Here is a 19,234-nt window from a genome sequence, read left to right as displayed (position 1 = left end):
CAGTGGAGAACACACACACAACCTGGGTCCAGGTCAGAGGTCAGACAGTGGAGAACACACACACCAACCTGGGTCCAGGTCAGAGGTCAGACAGTGGAGAACACACACACCAACCTGGGTCCAGGTCAGAGGTCAGACAGTGGAGAACACACACACCAACCTGGGTCCAGGTCAGAGGTCAGACAGTGGAGAACACACACACCAACCTGGGTCCAGGTCAGAGGTCAGACAGTGGAGAACACACACCAACCCGGGTTCAGGTCAGAGGTCAGACAGTGGAGAACACACACACACCTGGGTCCAGGTCAGAGGTCAGACAGTGGAGAACACACACACCAACCTGGGTCCAGGTCAGAGGTCAGACAGTGGAGAACACACACACCAACCTGGGTCCAGGTCAGAGGTCAGACAGTGGAGAACACACACACCAACCTGGGTCCAGGTCAGAGGTCAGACAGTGGAGAACACACACACCAACCTGGGTCCAGGTCAGAGGTCCAGTGGAGAACCAGGTCAGAGGTCAGACAGTGGAGAACACACACACCAACCTGGGTCCAGGTCAGAGGTCAGACAGTGGAGAACACACACACCAACCTGGGTCCAGGTCAGACAGTGGAGAACACACACACCAACCTGGGTCCAGGTCAGAGGTCAGACAGTGGAGAACACACACCAACAGGTCAGAGGTCAGACAATGGAGAACACACACCAACAGGTCAGAGGTCAGACAGTGGAGAACACACACACCAACCTGGGTCCAGGTCAGAGGTCAGACAGTGGAGAACACACACCAACAGGTCAGAGGTCAGACAGTGGAGAACACACACACCAACCTGGGTTCAGGTCAGAGGTCAGACAGTGGAGAACACACACACCAACCTGGGTCCAGGTCAGAGGTCAGACAGTGGAGAACACACACACCAACCTGGGTTCAGGTCAGAGGTCAGACAGTGGAGAACACACACACCAACCTGGGTCCAGGTCAGAGGTCAGACAGTGGAGAACACACACACCAACCTGTGTCCAGGTCAGAGGTCAGAGGTCAGACAGTGGAGAACACACACCAACCTGGGTCCAGGTCAGAGGTCAGACAGTGGAGAACACACACCAACCTGGGTCCAGGTCAGAGGTCAGACAGTGGAGAACACACACACCAACCTGGGTCCAGGTCAGAGGTCAGACAGTGGAGAACACACACCAACCTGGGTCCAGGTCAGAGGTCAGACAGTGGAGAACACACACCAACAGGTCAGAGGTCAGACAGTGGAGAACACACACACCAACCTGGGTCCAGGTCAGAGGTCAGACAGTGGAGAACACACACCAACCCGGGTTCAGGTCAGAGGTCAGACAGTGGAGAACACACACACCAACCCGGGTTTAGGTCAGAGGTCAGACAGTGGAGAACACACATACCAACCTGGGTTCAGGTCAAAGGTCAGACAGTGGAGAACACACACCAACAGGTCAGAGGTCAGACAGTGTAGAACACACACACCAACCTGGGTTCAGGTCAAAGGTCAGACAGTGGAGAACACACACACCAACCCGGGTTTAGGTCAGAGGTCAGACAGTGGAGAACACACATACCAACCTGGGTTCAGGTCAGAGGTCAGACAGTGGAAAACACACACACCAACCTGGGTTCAGGTCAGAGGTCAGACAGTAGAGAACACACACCAACCTGCAGAGCATGTCAGCCATGATGTCCAGAGCCTCCAGCTGAACTGACACATCCTCCTGCTTGGCGATGGCACTGGTCAGACGGCCTGTTATCTTTTTACACACACTGGCAGCCAGGGCCGAGCCTGGGGGAGAGAGACAGAGGGGTGGAGGAGAGGAGAGAGGAGAGAGAGAGGGGGTGGAGAGGAGAGAGAAAAAGGGGGAGACAGAGGGGTGGAGGAGAGGAGAGAGGAGAGAGAGGGGGTGGAGAGGAGAGAGGGAGAGAGGGGGAGGAGAGGAGGAGGGAGAGAGGAGGGGGGGAGAGGGAGAGGAGGGGGGGAGAGGAGAGAGGGAGAGAGGGGGAGGAGAGGAGAGGGGAGAGAGGGGGTGGAGAGGAGAGAGGGAGGGGGTGGAGAGGAGAGAGAAACAGGGGAGGTTGGAGGGGGGTGGAGAGGAGAGAGAAACAGGGGAGGGGAGGTTGGAGGGGGTGGAGAGGAGAGAAACAGGGGGAGGAGAGAGGAGAGAAACAGGGGGGAGGTTGGAGAGGGAGGAGGTTGGAGAGGAGAGAGAGGGGGTGGAGGGGTGGAGGAGGAGAGATGGAGGGGTGGAGGAGAGATGGAGGGGTGGAGGAGAGATGGAGGAGAGATGGAGGAGAGATGGAGGGGTGGAGGAGAGATGGAGGGGTTGAGGAGAGATGGAGGGGTGGAGGAGAGATGGAGGAGAGATGGAGGGGTGGAGGAGAGATGGAGGGGTGGAGGAGAGATGGAGGGGTGGAGGAGAGATGGAGGGGTGGAGGAGAGATGGAGGGGTGGAGGAGAGATGGAGGAGAGATGGAGGAGAGATGGAGGAGAGATGGAGAGATGGAGGGGGTTGAGGAGAGATGGAGGGGTTGAGGAGAGATGGAGGGGTGGAGGAGGAGAGATGGAGGGGTGGAGGAGGAGAGATGGAGGGGTGGAGGAGGAGAGATGGAGGGGTGGAGGAGGAGAGATGGAGGGGTGGAGGAGAGATGGAGGGGTGGAGGAGAGATGGAGGGGTGGAGGAGAGATGGAGGGGTGGAGGAGAGATGGAGGGGTGGAGGAGGAGAGATGGAGGGGTGGAGGAGGAGAGATGGAGGGGTGGAGGAGGAGAGATGGAGGGGTGGAGGAGGAGAGATGGAGGGGTGGAGGAGAGAGATGGAGGGGTGGAGGAGGAGAGATGGAGGGTGGAGGAGGAGAGATGGAGGGGTGGAGGAGGAGAGATGGAGGGGTGGAGGAGGAGAGATGGAGGGGTGGAGGAGAGATGGAGGGGTGGAGGAGAGAGGGAGGGTGGATAGGGAGAGAGGGGGCGGAGAGGAGAGAGAGGGAGAGAAAAGGGGTGAGGGGGTTGGAGAGGAGAGGAGAGGAGAAAGACAGAAAGAGGCTGGGTGAGCTAAATGAGTCATACTGCTGTCAGCCAAGATGGCTGATGCCCAAAGGTGATGGGGAAGCAGGGCTGTTAACAGATGCTCTCTTCTCCATGTCTCCCTCCACATGAATGGGAAAGGTCTGAACACAGCTGGAGATTAACCAGGATGTAAGGAGGACATCTAGCAAGAGGGGATAGTCCGTCAGTCCATTAACTATAACACCATCACTAGAGGGGATAGTCCGTCAGTCCATTACCTACAACACCATCACTAGAGGGGATAGTCCATCAGGTCATTACCTATAACACCATCACTAGAGGGGATAGTCCATCAGTCCATTACCTACAACACCATCACTAGAGGGGATAGTCCATCAGTTCATTACCTATAACACCATCACTAGAGGGGATAGTCCATCAGTTCATTACCTACAACACCATCACTAGAGGGGATAGTCCATCAGTTCATTACCTATAACACTATAACACCATCACTAGAGGGGATAGTCCATCAGATCATTACCTATAACACTACAACACCATCACTAGAGGGGATAGTCCATCAGTTCATTACCTACAACACTACAACACCATCACTAGAGGGGATAGTCCATCAGTTCATTACCTATAACACCATCACTAGAGGGGATAGTCCATCAGTTCATTACCTATAACACCATCACTAGAGGGGATAGTCCATCAGTTCATTACCTATAACACTACAACACCATCACTAGAGGGGATAGTCCATCAGTCCATTACCTACAACACCATCACTAGAGGGGATAGTCCATCAGTTCATTACCTATAACACCATCACTAGAGGGGATAGTCCATCAGTTCATTACCTACAACACCATCACTAGAGGGGATAGTCCATCAGTTCATTACCTATAACACCATCACTAGAGGGGATAGTCCATCAGTTCATTACCTATAACACTACAACACCATCACTAGAGGGGATAGTCCATCAGTTCATTACCTATAACACTATAACACCATCACTAGAGGGGATAGTCCATCAGTCCATTACCTATAACACTATAACACCATCACTAGAGGGGATAGTCCATCAGTTCATTACCTACAACACCATCACTAGAGGGGATAGTCCATCAGTTCATTACCTATAACACCATCACTAGAGGGGATAGTCCATCAGTTCATTACCTATAACACCATCACTAGAGGGGATAGTCCATCAGTTCATTACCTATAACACTATAACACCATCACTAGAGGGGATAGTCCATCAGTTCATTACCTATAACACCATCACTAGAGGGGATAGTCCATCAGTCCATTACCTATAACACTATAACACCATCACTAGAGGGGATAGTCCATCAGTTCATTACCTACAACACCATCACTAGAGGGGATAGTCCATCAGTTCATTACCTATAACACCATCACTAGAGGGGATAGTCCATCAGTTCATTACCTATAACACCATCACTAGAGGGGATAGTCCATCAGTTCATTACCTATAACACTATAACACCATCACTAGAGGGGATAGTCCATCAGTTCATTACCTATAACACCATCACTAGAGGGGATAGTCCATCAGTTCATTACCTATAACACCATCACTAGAGGGGATAGTCTATCAGTTCATTACCTATAACACCATCACTAGAGGGGATAGTCCATCAGTTCATTACCTATAACACCATCACTAGAGGGGATAGTCCATCAGTTCATTACCTATAACACCATCACTAGAGGGGATAGTCCATCAGTTCATTACCTATAACACCATCACTAGAGGGGATGGTCCATCAGTTCATTACCTATAACACCATCACTAGAGGGGATAGTCCATCAGTTCATTACCTATAACACTATAACACCATCACTAGAGGGGATAGTCCATCAGTTCATTACCTATAACACTATAACACCATCACTAGAGGGGATAGTCCATCAGTTCATTACCTATAACACCATCACTAGAGGGGATAGTCCATCAGTTCATTACCTATAACACCATCACTAGAGGGGATAGTCCATCAGTTCATTACCTACAACACCATCACTAGAGGGGATAGTCCATCAGTTCATTACCTATAACACCATCACTAGAGGGGATAGTCCATCAGTTCATTACCTATAACACCATCACTAGAGGGGATAGTCCATCAGTTCATTACCTACAACACTATAACACCATCACTAGAGGGGATAGTCCATCAGTTCATTACCTATAACACTATAACACCATCACTAGAGGGGATAGTCCATCAGTCCATTACCTATAACACTATAACACCATCACTAGAGGGGATAGTCCATCAGTCCATTACCTACAACACCATCACTAGAGGGGATAGTCCATCAGTTCATTACCTATAACACCATCACTAGAGGGGATAGTCCATCAGTCCATTACCTACAACACCATCACTAGAGGGGATAGTCCATCAGTTCATTACCTATAACACCATCACTAGAGGGGATAGTCCATCAGTTCATTACCTATAACACCATCACTAGAGGGGATAGTCCATCAGTTCATTACCTATAACACTATAACACCATCACTAGAGGGGATAGTCCATCAGTCCATTACCTATAACACCATCACTAGAGGGGATAGTCCATCAGTCCATTACCTACAACACCATCACTAGAGGGGATAGTCCATCAGTTCATTACCTATAACACCATCACTAGAGGGGATAGTCCATCAGTTCATTACCTACAACACCATCACTAGAGGGGATAGTCCATCAGTTCATTACCTATAACACCATCACTAGAGGGGATGGTCCATCAGTTCATTACCTATAACACTACAACACCATCACTAGAGGGGATAGTCCATCAGTCCATTACCTACAACACCATCACTAGAGGGGATAGTCCATCAGTTCATTACCTACAACACCATCACTAGAGGGGATAGTCCATCAGTTCATTACCTATAACACCATCACTAGAGGGGATAGTCCATCAGTCCATTACCTACAACACCATCACTAGAGGGGATAGTCCATCAGTTCATTACCTACAACACCATCACTAGAGGGGATAGTCCATCAGTTCATTACCTATAACAACATCACTAGAGGGGATAGTCCATCAGTTCATTACCTATAACACCATCACTAGAGGGGATAGTCCATCAGTTCATTACCTATAACACTACAACACCATCACTAGAGGGGATAGTCCATCAGTTCATTACCTACAACACCATCACTAGAGGGGATAGTCCATCAGTTCATTACCTATAACACTATAACACCATCACTAGAGGGGATAGTCCATCAGTTCATTACCTATAACACTATAACACCATCACTAGAGGGGATAGTCCATCAGTTCATTACCTACAACACTATAACACCATCACTAGAGGGGATAGTCCATCAGTTCATTACCTATAACACTATAACACCATCACTAGAGGGGATAGTCCATCAGTTCATTACCTACAACACTACAACACCATCACTAGAGGGGATAGTCCATCAGTCCATTACCTATAACACCATCACTAGAGGGGATAGTCCATCAGTTCATTACCTACAACACTATAACACCATCACTAGAGGGGATAGTCCATCAGTTCATTACCTATAACACTATAACACCATCACTAGAGGGGATAGTCCATCAGTTCATTACCTACAACACTACAACACCATCACTAGAGGGGATAGTCCATCAGTCCATTACCTATAACACTATAACACCATCACTAGAGGGGATAGTCCATCAGTTCATTACCTATAACACCATCACTAGAGGGGATAGTCCATCAGTTCATTACCTATAACACCATCACTAGAGGGGATAGTCCATCAGTTCATTACCTATAACACCATCACTAGAGGGGATAGTCCATCAGTTCATTACCTATAACACCATCACTAGAGGGGATAGTCCATCAGTCCATTACCTATAACACCATCACTAGAGGGGATAGTCCATCAGTTCATTACCTATAACACTATAACACCATCACTAGAGGGGATAGTCCATCAGTTCATTACCTATAACACTACAACACCATCACTAGAGGGGATAGTCCATCAGTTCATTACCTATAACACTATAACACCATCACTAGAGGGGATAGTCCATCAGTCCATTACCTACAACACCATCACTAGAGGGGATAGTCCATCAGTTCATTACCTATAACACCATCACTAGAGGGGATAGTCCATCAGTTCATTACCTATAACACTATAACACCATCACTAGAGGGGATAGTCCATCAGTTCATTACCTATAACACCATCACTAGAGGGGATAGTCCATCAGTTCATTACCTATAACACTACAACACCATCACTAGAGGGGATAGTCCATCAGTTCATTACCTATAACACCATCACTAGAGGGGATAGTCCATCAGTTCATTACCTATAACACCATCACTAGAGGGGATAGTCCATCAGTTCATTACCTATAACACCATCACTAGAGGGGATAGTCCATCAGTTCATTACCTATAACACCATCACTAGAGGGGATAGTCCATTAGTTCATTACCTATAACACCATCACTAGAGGGGATAGTCCATCAGTTCATTACCTACAACACTACAACACCATCACTAGAGGGGATAGTCCGTCAGTTCATTACCTATAACACCATCACTAGAGGGGATGGTCCATCAGTTCATTACCTATAACACTATAACACCATCACTAGAGGGGATAGTCCATCAGTTCATTACCTATAACACTATAACACCATCACTAGAGGGGATAGTCCATCAGTTCATTACCTATAACACTATAACACCATCACTAGAGGGGATAGTCCATCAGTTCATTACCTATAACACTATAACACCATCACTAGAGGGGATAGTCCATCAGTTCATTACCCATAACACCATCACTAGAGGGGATAGTCCAGTCAGTTCATTACCTATAACACCATCACTAGAGGGGATAGTCCATCAGTTTTATTACCTATAACACCATCACTAGAGGGGATAGTCCATCAGTTCATTACCTACAACACTATAACACCATCACTAGAGGGGATAGTCCATCAGTTCATTACCTACAACACTACAACACCATCACTAGAGGGGATAGTCCATCAGTTCATTACCTATAACACCATCACTAGAGGGGATAGTCCATCAGTTCATTACCTATAACACCATCACTAGAGGGGATAGTCCATCAGTTCATTACCTATAACACTATAACACCATCACTAGAGGATAGTCCATCAGTTCATTACCTATAACACCATCACTAGAGGGGATAGTCCATCAGTTCATTACCTATAACACCATCACTAGAGGGGATAGTCCATCAGTTCATTACCTATAACACCATCACTAGAGGGGATAGTCCATCAGTTCATTACCTATAACACCATCACTAGAGGGGATAGTCCATCAGTTCATTACCTATAACACCATCACTAGAGGGGATAGTCCATCAGTTCATTACCTATAACACTATAACACCATCACTAGAGGGGATAGTCCATCAGTTCATTACCTATAACACCATCACTAGAGGGGATAGTCCATCAGTTCATTACCTATAACACCATCACTAGAGGGGATAGTCCATCAGTTCATTACCTATAACACTATAACACCATCACTAGAGGGGATAGTCCATCAGTTCATTACCTATAACACCATCACTAGAGGGGATAGTCCATCAGTTCATTACCTATAACACTATAACACCATCACTAGAGGGGATAGTCCATCAGTTCATTACCTATAACACCATCACTAGAGGGGATAGTCCATCAGTTCATTACCTATAACACTATAACACCATCACTAGAGGGGATAGTCCATCAGTTCATTACCTATAACACCATCACTAGAGGGGATAGTCCATCAGTTCATTACCTATAACACCATCACTAGAGGGGATAGTCCATCAGTTCATTACCTATAACACCATCACTAGAGGGGATAGTCCATCAGTTCATTACCTATAACACCATCACTAGAGGGGATAGTCCATCAGTTCATTACCTATAACACCATCACTAGAGGGGATAGTCCATCAGTTCATTACCTATAACACTATAACACCATCACTAGAGGGGATAGTCCATCAGTTCATTACCTATAACACCATCACTAGAGGGGATAGTCCATCAGTTCATTACCTATAACACCATCACTAGAGGGGATAGTCCATCAGTTCATTACCTATAACACTATAACACCATCACTAGAGGGGATAGTCCATCAGATCATTACCTATAACACCATCACTAGAGGGGATAGTCCATCAGTTCATTACCTATAACACTACAACACCATCACTAGAGGGGATAGTCCATCAGTTCATTACCTATAACACTACAACACCATCACTAGAGGGGATAGTCCATCAGTTCATTACCTATAACACTACAACACCATCACTAGAGGGGATAGTCCATCAGTTCATTACCTACAACACCATCACTAGAGGGAATAGTCCATCAGTTCATTACCTATAACACCATCACTAGAGGGGATAGTCCATCAGTTCAATACCTATAACACCATCACTAGAGGGGATAGTCCATCAGTTCATTACCTATAACACTATAACACCATCACTAGAGGGGATAGTCCATCAGTTCATTACCTATAACACCATCACTAGAGGGGATAGTCCATCAGATCATTACCTATAACACCATCACTAGAGGGGATAGTCCATCAGTTCATTACCTATATAACACCATCACTAGAGGGGATAGTCCATCAGTTCATTACCTATAACACTATAACACCATCACTAGAGGGGATAGTCCATCAGTTCATTACCTATAACACCATCACTAGAGGGGATAGTCCATCAGTTCATTACCTATAACACCATCACTAGAGGGGATAGTCCATCAGTTCATTACCTATAACACCATCACTAGAGGGGATAGTCCATCAGTTCATTACCTATAACACTACAACACCATCACTAGAGGGGATAGTCCATCAGTTCATTACCTATAACACCATCACTAGAGGGGATAGTCCATCAGTTCATTACCTATAACACTATAACACCATCACTAGAGGGGATAGTCCATCAGTTCATTACCTATAACACCATCACTAGAGGGGATAGTCCATCAGTTCATTACCTATAACACTATAACACCATCACTAGAGGGGATAGTCCATCAGTTCATTACCTATAACACCATCACTAGAGGGGATAGTCCATCAGTTCATTACCTATAACACCATCACTAGAGGGGATAGTCCATCAGTTCATTACCTATAACACTATAACACCATCACTAGAGGGGATAGTCCATCAGTTCATTACCTATAACACTACAACACCATCACTAGAGGGGATAGTCCATCAGTTCATTACCTATAACACCATCACTAGAGGGGATAGTCCATCAGTTCATTACCTATAACACTATAACACCATCACTAGAGGGAATAGTCCATCAGTTCATTACCTATAACACTATAACACCATCACTAGAGGGAATAGTCCATCAGTTCATTACCTATAACACCATCACTAGAGGGGATAGTCCATCAGTTCATTACCTATAACACCATCACTAGAGGGGATAGTCCATCAGTTCATTACCTATAACACTACAACACCATCACTAGAGGGGATAGTCCATCAGTCCATTACCTATAACACTATAACACCATCACTAGAGGGGATAGTCCATCAGTTCATTACCTATAACACCATCACTAGAGGGGATAGTCCATCAGTTCATTACCTATAACACTATAACACCATCACTAGAGGGGATAGTCCATCAGTTCATTACCTACAACACCATCACTAGAGGGGATAGTCCATCAGTTCATTACCTACAACACCATCACTAGAGGGGATAGTCCATCAGTTCATTACCTATAACACCATCACTAGAGGGGATAGTCCATCAGTTCATTACCTATAACACCATCACTAGAGGGGATAGTCCATCAGTTCATTACCTATAACACTACAACACCATCACTAGAGGGGATAGTCCATCAGTTCATTACCTACAACACCATCACTAGAGGGGATAGTCCATCAGTTCATTACCTATAACACTACAACACCATCACTAGAGGGGATAGTCCATCAGTTCATTACCTATAACACTACAACACCATCACTAGAGGGGATAGTCCATCAGTTCATTACCTATAACACCATCACTAGAGGGGATAGTCCGTCAGTTCATTACCTACAACACCATCACTAGAGGGGATAGTCCATCAGTTCATTACCTACAACAACATCACTAGAGGGGATAGTCCATCAGTCCATTACCTACAACACCATCACTAGAGGGGATAGTCCATCAGTTCATTACCTATAACACCATCACTAGAGGGGATAGTCCATCAGTTCATTACCTATAACACTATAACACCATCACTAGAGGGGATAGTCCATCAGTTCATTACCTACAACACCATCACTAGAGGGGATAGTCCATCAGTTCATTACCTATAACACCATCACTAGAGGGGATAGTCCATCAGTTCATTACCTACAACACCATCACTAGAGGGGATAGTCCATCAGTTCATTACCTATAACACTACAACACCATCACTAGAGGGGATAGTCCATCAGTTCATTACCTATAACACTACAACACCATCACTAGAGGGGATAGTCCATCAGTTCATTACCTATAACACCATCACTAGAGGGGATAGTCCATCAGTTCATTACCTATAACACTATAACACCATCACTAGAGGGGATAGTCCATCAGTTCATTACCTACAACACCATCACTAGAGGGGATAGTCCATCAGTTCATTACCTATAACACCATCACTAGAGGGGATAGTCCATCAGTTCATTACCTACAACACCATCACTAGAGGGGATAGTCCATCAGTTCATTACCTATAACACTACAACACCATCACTAGAGGGGATAGTCCATCAGTTCATTACCTACAACACCATCACTAGAGGGGATAGTCCATCAGTTCATTACCTACCAACACCATCACTAGAGGGGATAGTCCATCAGTTCATTACCTATAACACTACAACACCATCACTAGAGGGATAGTCCATCAGTTCATTACCTATAACACCATCACTAGAGGGGCCCAGTCCATCAGTTCATTACCTATAACACCATCACTAGAGGGGCTGGTCCATCAGTTCATTACCTATAACACCATCACTAGAGGGGCTGGTCCATCAGTTCATTACCTATAACACTATAACACCATCACTAGAGGGGATAGTCCATCAGTTCATTACCTATAACACCATCACTAGAGGGGATAGTCCATCAGTTCATTACCTATAACACCATCACTAGAGGGGATAGTCCATCAGTTCATTACCTATAACACCATCACTAGAGGGGATAGTCCATCAGTTCATTACCTATAACACCATCACTAGAGGGGATGGTCCATCACCTTACCTGATAACACCATCACTAGAGGGATAGTCCATCAGTTCATTACCTACAACACCATCACTAGAGGGGATAGTCCATCAGTTCATTACCTATAACACTACAACACCATCACTAGAGGGGATAGTCCATCAGTTCATTACCTATAACACCATCACTAAACTATGGTCCATCCTTCATTACCTATAACACCCCACTAGAGGGGATAGTCCATCAGTTCATTACCTACAACACCATCACTAGAGGGGATAGTCCATCAGTTCATTACCTATAACACTACAACACCATCACTAGAGGGGATAGTCCATCAGTTCATTACCTATAACACTACAACACCATCACTAGAGGGGCCCAGTCCATCAGTTCATGGATTGGGCCCTGGTCCACATAACCTTACTCATCATGAACTGAAAAGAGAAGGAAAACTGATCCAAGATCAGCTTTGTGAAGGCCTATGTCTCTGAAAAGTGATCGGGGTACAGGTTAGAGGTCAGGGGTCAGGGTGGTACTTACCGCTGGACGCAGGGGGTAGTTCTCCTATGACCGTCTTCAGTCCGATGCTGGAGATGTCTCGGAGCTGCTCCTTGTCTGCCAGCATGTTGGTACACAGGGTGTCCACTATAGTCTCCACCTGGTACTCCTTCACCTTACTGACCAACGGGCCCAGGCTGGAACACAATATATATATATATCAATATAAACTACCTGGTACTCCTTCACCTTACTGACCAACGGGCCCAGGCTGAAACACAATATATATATATATATATATATATATATATCAATATAAACTACCTGGTACTCCTTCACCTTACTGACCAACGGGCCCAGGCTGGAACACAATATATATATATATATATATATAAACTACCTGGTACTCCTTCACCTTACTGACCAACGGGCCCAGGCTGGAACACAATATATATATATATATATATATAAACTACCTGGTACTCCTTCACCTTACTGACCAACGGGCCCAGGCTGGAACACAATATATATATATATATAAACTACCTGGTACTCCTTCACCTTACTGACCAACGGGCCCAGGCTGGAACACAATATATATATATATATAAACTACCTGGTACTCCTTCACCTTACTGACCAACGGGCCCAGGCTGAAACACAATATATATATATATATATATATATATAAACTACCTGGTACTCCTTCACCTTACTGACCAACGGGCCCAGGCTGAAACACAATATATATATATATATAAACTACCTGGTACTCCTTCACCTTACTGACCAACGGGCCCAGGCTGAAACAATATATATATATATAAACTACCTGGTACTCCTTCACCTTACTGACCAACGGGCCCAGGCTGAAACACAATATATATATATAAACTACCTGGTACTCCACCTTACTGACCAACGGGCCCAGGCTGAAACACAATATATATATATAAACTACCTGGTACTCCTTCACCTTACTGACCAACGGGCCCAGGCTGGAACACAATATATATATATAAACTACCTGGTACTCCTTCACCTTACTGACCAACGGGCCCAGGCTGGAACACAATATATATCAATATAAACTACCTGGTACTCCTTCACCTTACTGACCAACGGGCCCAGGCTGGAACACAATATATATATATATATAAAACTACCTGGTACTCCTTCACCTTACTGACCAACGGGCCCAGGATGGAACACAATATATATCAATATAAACTACCTGGTACTCCTTCACCTTACTGACCAACGGGCCCAGGCTGGAACACAATATATATCAATATAAACTACCTGGTACTCCTTCACCTTACTGACCAACGGGCCCAGGCTGGAACACAATATATATATCAATATAAACTACCTGGTACTCCTTCACCTTACTGACCAACGGGCCCAGGCTGGAACACAATATATATATCAATATAAACTACCTGGTACTCCTTCACCTTACTGACCAACGGGCCCAGGCTGAAACACAATATATATATATATAAACTACCTGGTACTCCTTCACCTTACTGACCAACGGGCCCAGGCTGAAACACAATATATATATCAATATAAACTACCTGGTACTCCTTCACCTTACTGACCAACGGGCCCAGGCTGGAACACAATATATATATCATATATAAAAACTACCTGGTACTCCTTCACCTTACTGACCAACGGGCCCAGGCTGAAACACAATATATATATATATAAACTACCTGGTACTCCTTCACCTTACTGACCAACGGGCCCAGGCTGAAACACAATATATATATATATAAACTACCTGGTACTCCTTCACCTTACTGACCAACGGGCCCAGGCTGGAACACAATATATATCAATATAAACTACCTGGTACTCCTTCACCTTACTGACCAACGGGCCCAGGCTGGAACACAATATATATATATAAACTACCTGGTACTCCTTCACCTTACTGACCAACGGGCCCAGGCTGGAACACAATATATATATATAAACTACCTGGTACTCCTTCACCTTACTGACCAACGGGCCCAGGCTGGAACACAATCTAACTGGTTCTCTGGTCTCAACAGAAGCTTGTCCAGAGTTAATCTAATGCCATGATAACACCACGTTGTGACTCTGAGCCATGAGAGACCTGTTTATTAAACACACTGAGTAACACACTACCATGTTACCAGTCAGGACGAGAGAGGAAGAGACCTGTTTATTAAACACACTGAGTAACACACTACCATGTTACCAGTCAGGACGAGAGAGGAAGAGACCTGTTTATTAAACACACTGAGTAACACACTACCCATGTTACCAGTCAGGACGAGAGAGGAAGAGACCTGTTTATTAAACACACTGAGTAACACACTACCATGTTACCAGTCAGGACGAGAGAGGAAGAGACCTGTTTATTAAACACACTGAGTAACACACTACCATGTTACCAGTCAGGACGAGAGAGGAAGAGACCTGTTTATTAAACACACTGAGTAACACACTACCATGTTACCAGTCAGGACGAGAGAGGAAGAGACCTGTTTATTAAACACACTGAGTAACACACTACCATGTTACCAGTCAGGACGAGAGAGGAGGAGACCTGTTTATTAAACACACTGAGTAACACACTACCATGTTACCAGTCAGGACGAGAGAGGAAGAGACCTGTTTATTAAACACACTGAGTAACACACTACCATGTTACCAGTCAGGACGAGAGAGGAAGAGACCTGTTTATTAAACACACTGAGTAACACACTACCATGTTACCAGTCAGGACGAGAGAGGAAGAGACCTGTTTATTAAACACACTGAGTAACACACTACCATGTTACCAGTCAGGACGAGAGAGGAAGAGACCTGTTTATTAAACACACTGAGTAACACACTACCATGTTACCAGTCAGGACGAGAGAGGAAGAGACCTGTTTATTAAACACACTGAGTAACACACTACCATGTTACCAGTCAGGACGAGAGAGGAAGAGACCTGTTTATTAAACACACTGAGTAACACACTACCATGTTACCAGTCAGGACGAGAGGGGAAGAGACCTGTTTATTAAACACACTGAGTAACACACTACCATGTTACCAGTCAGGACGAGAGAGGAAGAGACCTGTTTATTAAACACACTGAGTAACACACTACCATGTTACCAGTCAGGACGAGAGAGGAAGAGACCTGTTTATTAAACACACTGAGTAACACACTACCATGTTACCAGTCAGGACGAGAGAGGAAGAGACCTGTTTATTAAACACACTACCATGTTACCAGTCAGGACGAGAGAGGAAGAGACCTGTTTATTAAACACACTGAGTAACACACTACCATGTTACCAGTCAGGACGAGAGAGGAGGAGACCTGTTTATTAAAAGTGTTGTGACACACTGAGTAACACACTACCATGTTACCAGTCAGGACGAGAGAGGAGGAGACCTGTTTATTAAACACACTGAGTAACACACTACCATGTTACCAGTCAGGACGAGAGAGGAAGAGACCTGTTTATTAAACACACTGAGTAACACACTACCATGTTACCAGTCAGGACGAGAGAAGGAAGAGACCTGTTTATTAAACACACTGAGTAACACACTACCATGTTACCAGTCAGGACGAGAGAGGAAGAGACCTGTTTATTAAACACACTGAGTAACACACTACCATGTTACCAGTCAGGACGAGAGAGGAAGAGACCTGTTTATTAAACACACTGAGTAACACACTACCATGTTACCAGTCAGGACGAGAGAGGAAGAGACCTGTTTATTAAACACACTGAGTAACACACTACCATGTTACCAGTCAGGACGAGAGAGGAAGAGACCTGTTTATTAAACACACTGAGTAACACACTACCATGTTACCAGTCAGGACGAGAGGGAAGAGACCTGTTTATTAAACACACTGAGTAACACAAAACTAATATGTTAAAGTCCTGCTACCATGTTACCAGTCAGGACGAGAGAGGAAGAGACCTGTTTATTAAACACACTGAGTAACACACTACCATGTTACCAGTCAGGACGAGAGAGGAAGAGACCTGTTTATTAAACACACTGAGTAACACACTACCATGTTACCAGTCAGGACGAGAGAGGAAGAGACCTGTTTATTAAACACACTGAGTAACACACTACCATGTTACCAGTCAGGACGAGAGGGGAAGAGACCTGTTTATTAAACACACTGAGTAACACACTACCATGTTACCAGTCAGGACGAGAGAGGAAGAGACCTGTTTATTAAAACAGTACATCAGTTGAACCTACTTGTTCTGGCCATCCAGGTCAGAGTCACCTGATCCGTCATCTCTGTAACGACAGATCTTTGCGGGGTGTTTTTTTTAAACACCTGTAAGTGCCATTTACTGCAATCTAGAGGGACAAACAAAATGTAAAAAAGGCCTTAAAATGATCATATCTTTGTTTTCTTACATAGTGGTGCCGCCAGACCACAAAGAGACACAAAGCCTTTCTGACAGTCTGTTTTCACGACACACAACAGAGTAGATTACTACTTCAAAACGGCAGCGATACGAAAGCAGGCCAACTTGCAGTGTGACTGTAGCCTATATTAAACACTGGAGATGAGAGAAATACAGCCTAGAGAGAGATTCATTTTAATTCATCTTCTCATTGATCACATAATCCCTTAAAAGCCTAATTCTACATGGTGAGTTGAGCGTGAGAGCCGAGACGATCACACCGCCGTTGGCTCATAAGCACCGAGACGTGTTCCCCTTGCTGGGGCAAGGAAGATCAAAATCAATGCTGCTCTGACCTGAAATATCCAGACAAAAATGTCAAATATGCAATAAGACAAACTGAAGCAAACAGAGTTATTCAATAACACTGTCCAATACTCAGTGTTGTGAAACGATATGAATGAGAGAGAGAGTTGACACTGTCCTAGGAACAGTGGGTTAACAGGGGCAGAACGACAGATTTGTACCTTGTCAGGGGGATTGAACTTGCAACCTTCCGGTTACTAGTCCAACGCTCTGACCACTAGGCTACGCTGCCGCCCCTGAGAATGACAACGGTAAATGACTAATTAATTACAGACATTAATGTAACCAAATGACGGGGGTTAACGGTACATTTACTAATGAGGACGTAAATGGGGATCTGATTTTTTATTTTTTCAATCGAAGGGCCAATAAATTTACACTATGAAACACTGAATGCTCAAGACTTGGCGGGAGGCAGCGGAGACATTCTGGAAAGAGACTTTACGTTCTCGTCTCAACGTTATAAAAATATACTCAAGACATCATTTTCACAAATATTTTAAAATGCTTTTCACTGACAGCCGCAACGTAATAATCAGCTAGGTCCATTGACATACGCGCTGCCCAGATTGTGGCCTTCCCAAATATAGATAGGCCTACGAGCTTGTGATCTGAAACAATTCACAGCAACCAAAAAAACATAAGAAACCAATGATCCTCTATAACCAAGTCCTGCTTTTTGGTTAAGTATTTTACAATGTTTATATTCATAGACCGTTGCAATTATATAATTTCGACAAATGTATTTCCATTTATTTCCCAATTGATCCACCACTATGTCATCTCTCTCCTGTCCTATTAGATCCACCACTTCATCTCTCCATTGGATCCACTATGTCATCTCTCTCCTGTTCTATTGATCCACCACTATGTCATCTCTCTCCTGTTCTATTGATCCACCACTATGTCATCTCTCTCCTGTTCTATTAGATCCACCACTATGTCATCTCTCTCCTGTTCTATTGGATCCACCACTATGTCATCTCTCCTGTTCTATTGGATCCACCACTATGTCATCTCTCTCCTGTCCTATTGGATCCACCACTATGTCATCTCTCTCCTGTTCTATTGGATCCACCACTATGTCATATTCCTGTCCTATTGATCCACCACTCTCTCTCCTGTCATTAGATCCACCACTATGTCATCTCTCTCCTGTTCTATTGGATCCACCACTATGTCATCTCTCTCCTGTTCTATTCATCCACCACTATGTCATCTCTCCTGTGTCCTATTTAGATCCACCACTATGTCATCTCTCTCCTGTCCTAGATCCACCACTATGTCATCTCTCTCCTGTCCTATTAGATCCACCACTATGTCATCTCTCTCCTGTTCTATTGGATCCACCACTATGTCATCTCTCTCCTGTCCTATTGGATCCACCACTATGTCATCTCTCTCCTGTTCTATTGGATCCACCACTATGTCATCTCTCTCCTGTCTATTAGATCCACCACTATGTCATCTCTCTCCTGTCCTATTGGATCCACCACTATCATCTCTCTCCTGTCCTATTGGATCCACCACTATCATCTCTCTCCCACCTATTGGATCC

The 19,234-nt window shown here is 44.8% G+C and overlaps 1 protein-coding gene across 1 annotated transcript in view; it reads right to left on the bottom strand.

Moving 5' to 3' along the window:
• Window positions 1–19,234, bottom strand: part of LOC124025008 (cullin-associated NEDD8-dissociated protein 1-like) — a 74,138-nt gene that overhangs the window by 40,294 nt on the left and 14,610 nt on the right. Inside the window, 2 exon segments of the mRNA XM_046338709.1 lie at window positions 1,685–1,808; window positions 12,935–13,089. Coding sequence (XP_046194665.1) covers window positions 1,685–1,808; window positions 12,935–13,089 — 279 coding nt within the window.

This window comes from Oncorhynchus gorbuscha, unplaced genomic scaffold (assembly GCF_021184085.1).
Source record: "Oncorhynchus gorbuscha isolate QuinsamMale2020 ecotype Even-year unplaced genomic scaffold, OgorEven_v1.0 Un_scaffold_2119, whole genome shotgun sequence".
NCBI classification, from domain to species: Eukaryota; Metazoa; Chordata; class Actinopteri; order Salmoniformes; family Salmonidae; genus Oncorhynchus; species Oncorhynchus gorbuscha.
The sequence above is the reverse complement of the archived record's forward strand: the minus strand, read 5'-3'. Positions and strand labels throughout refer to the sequence as shown.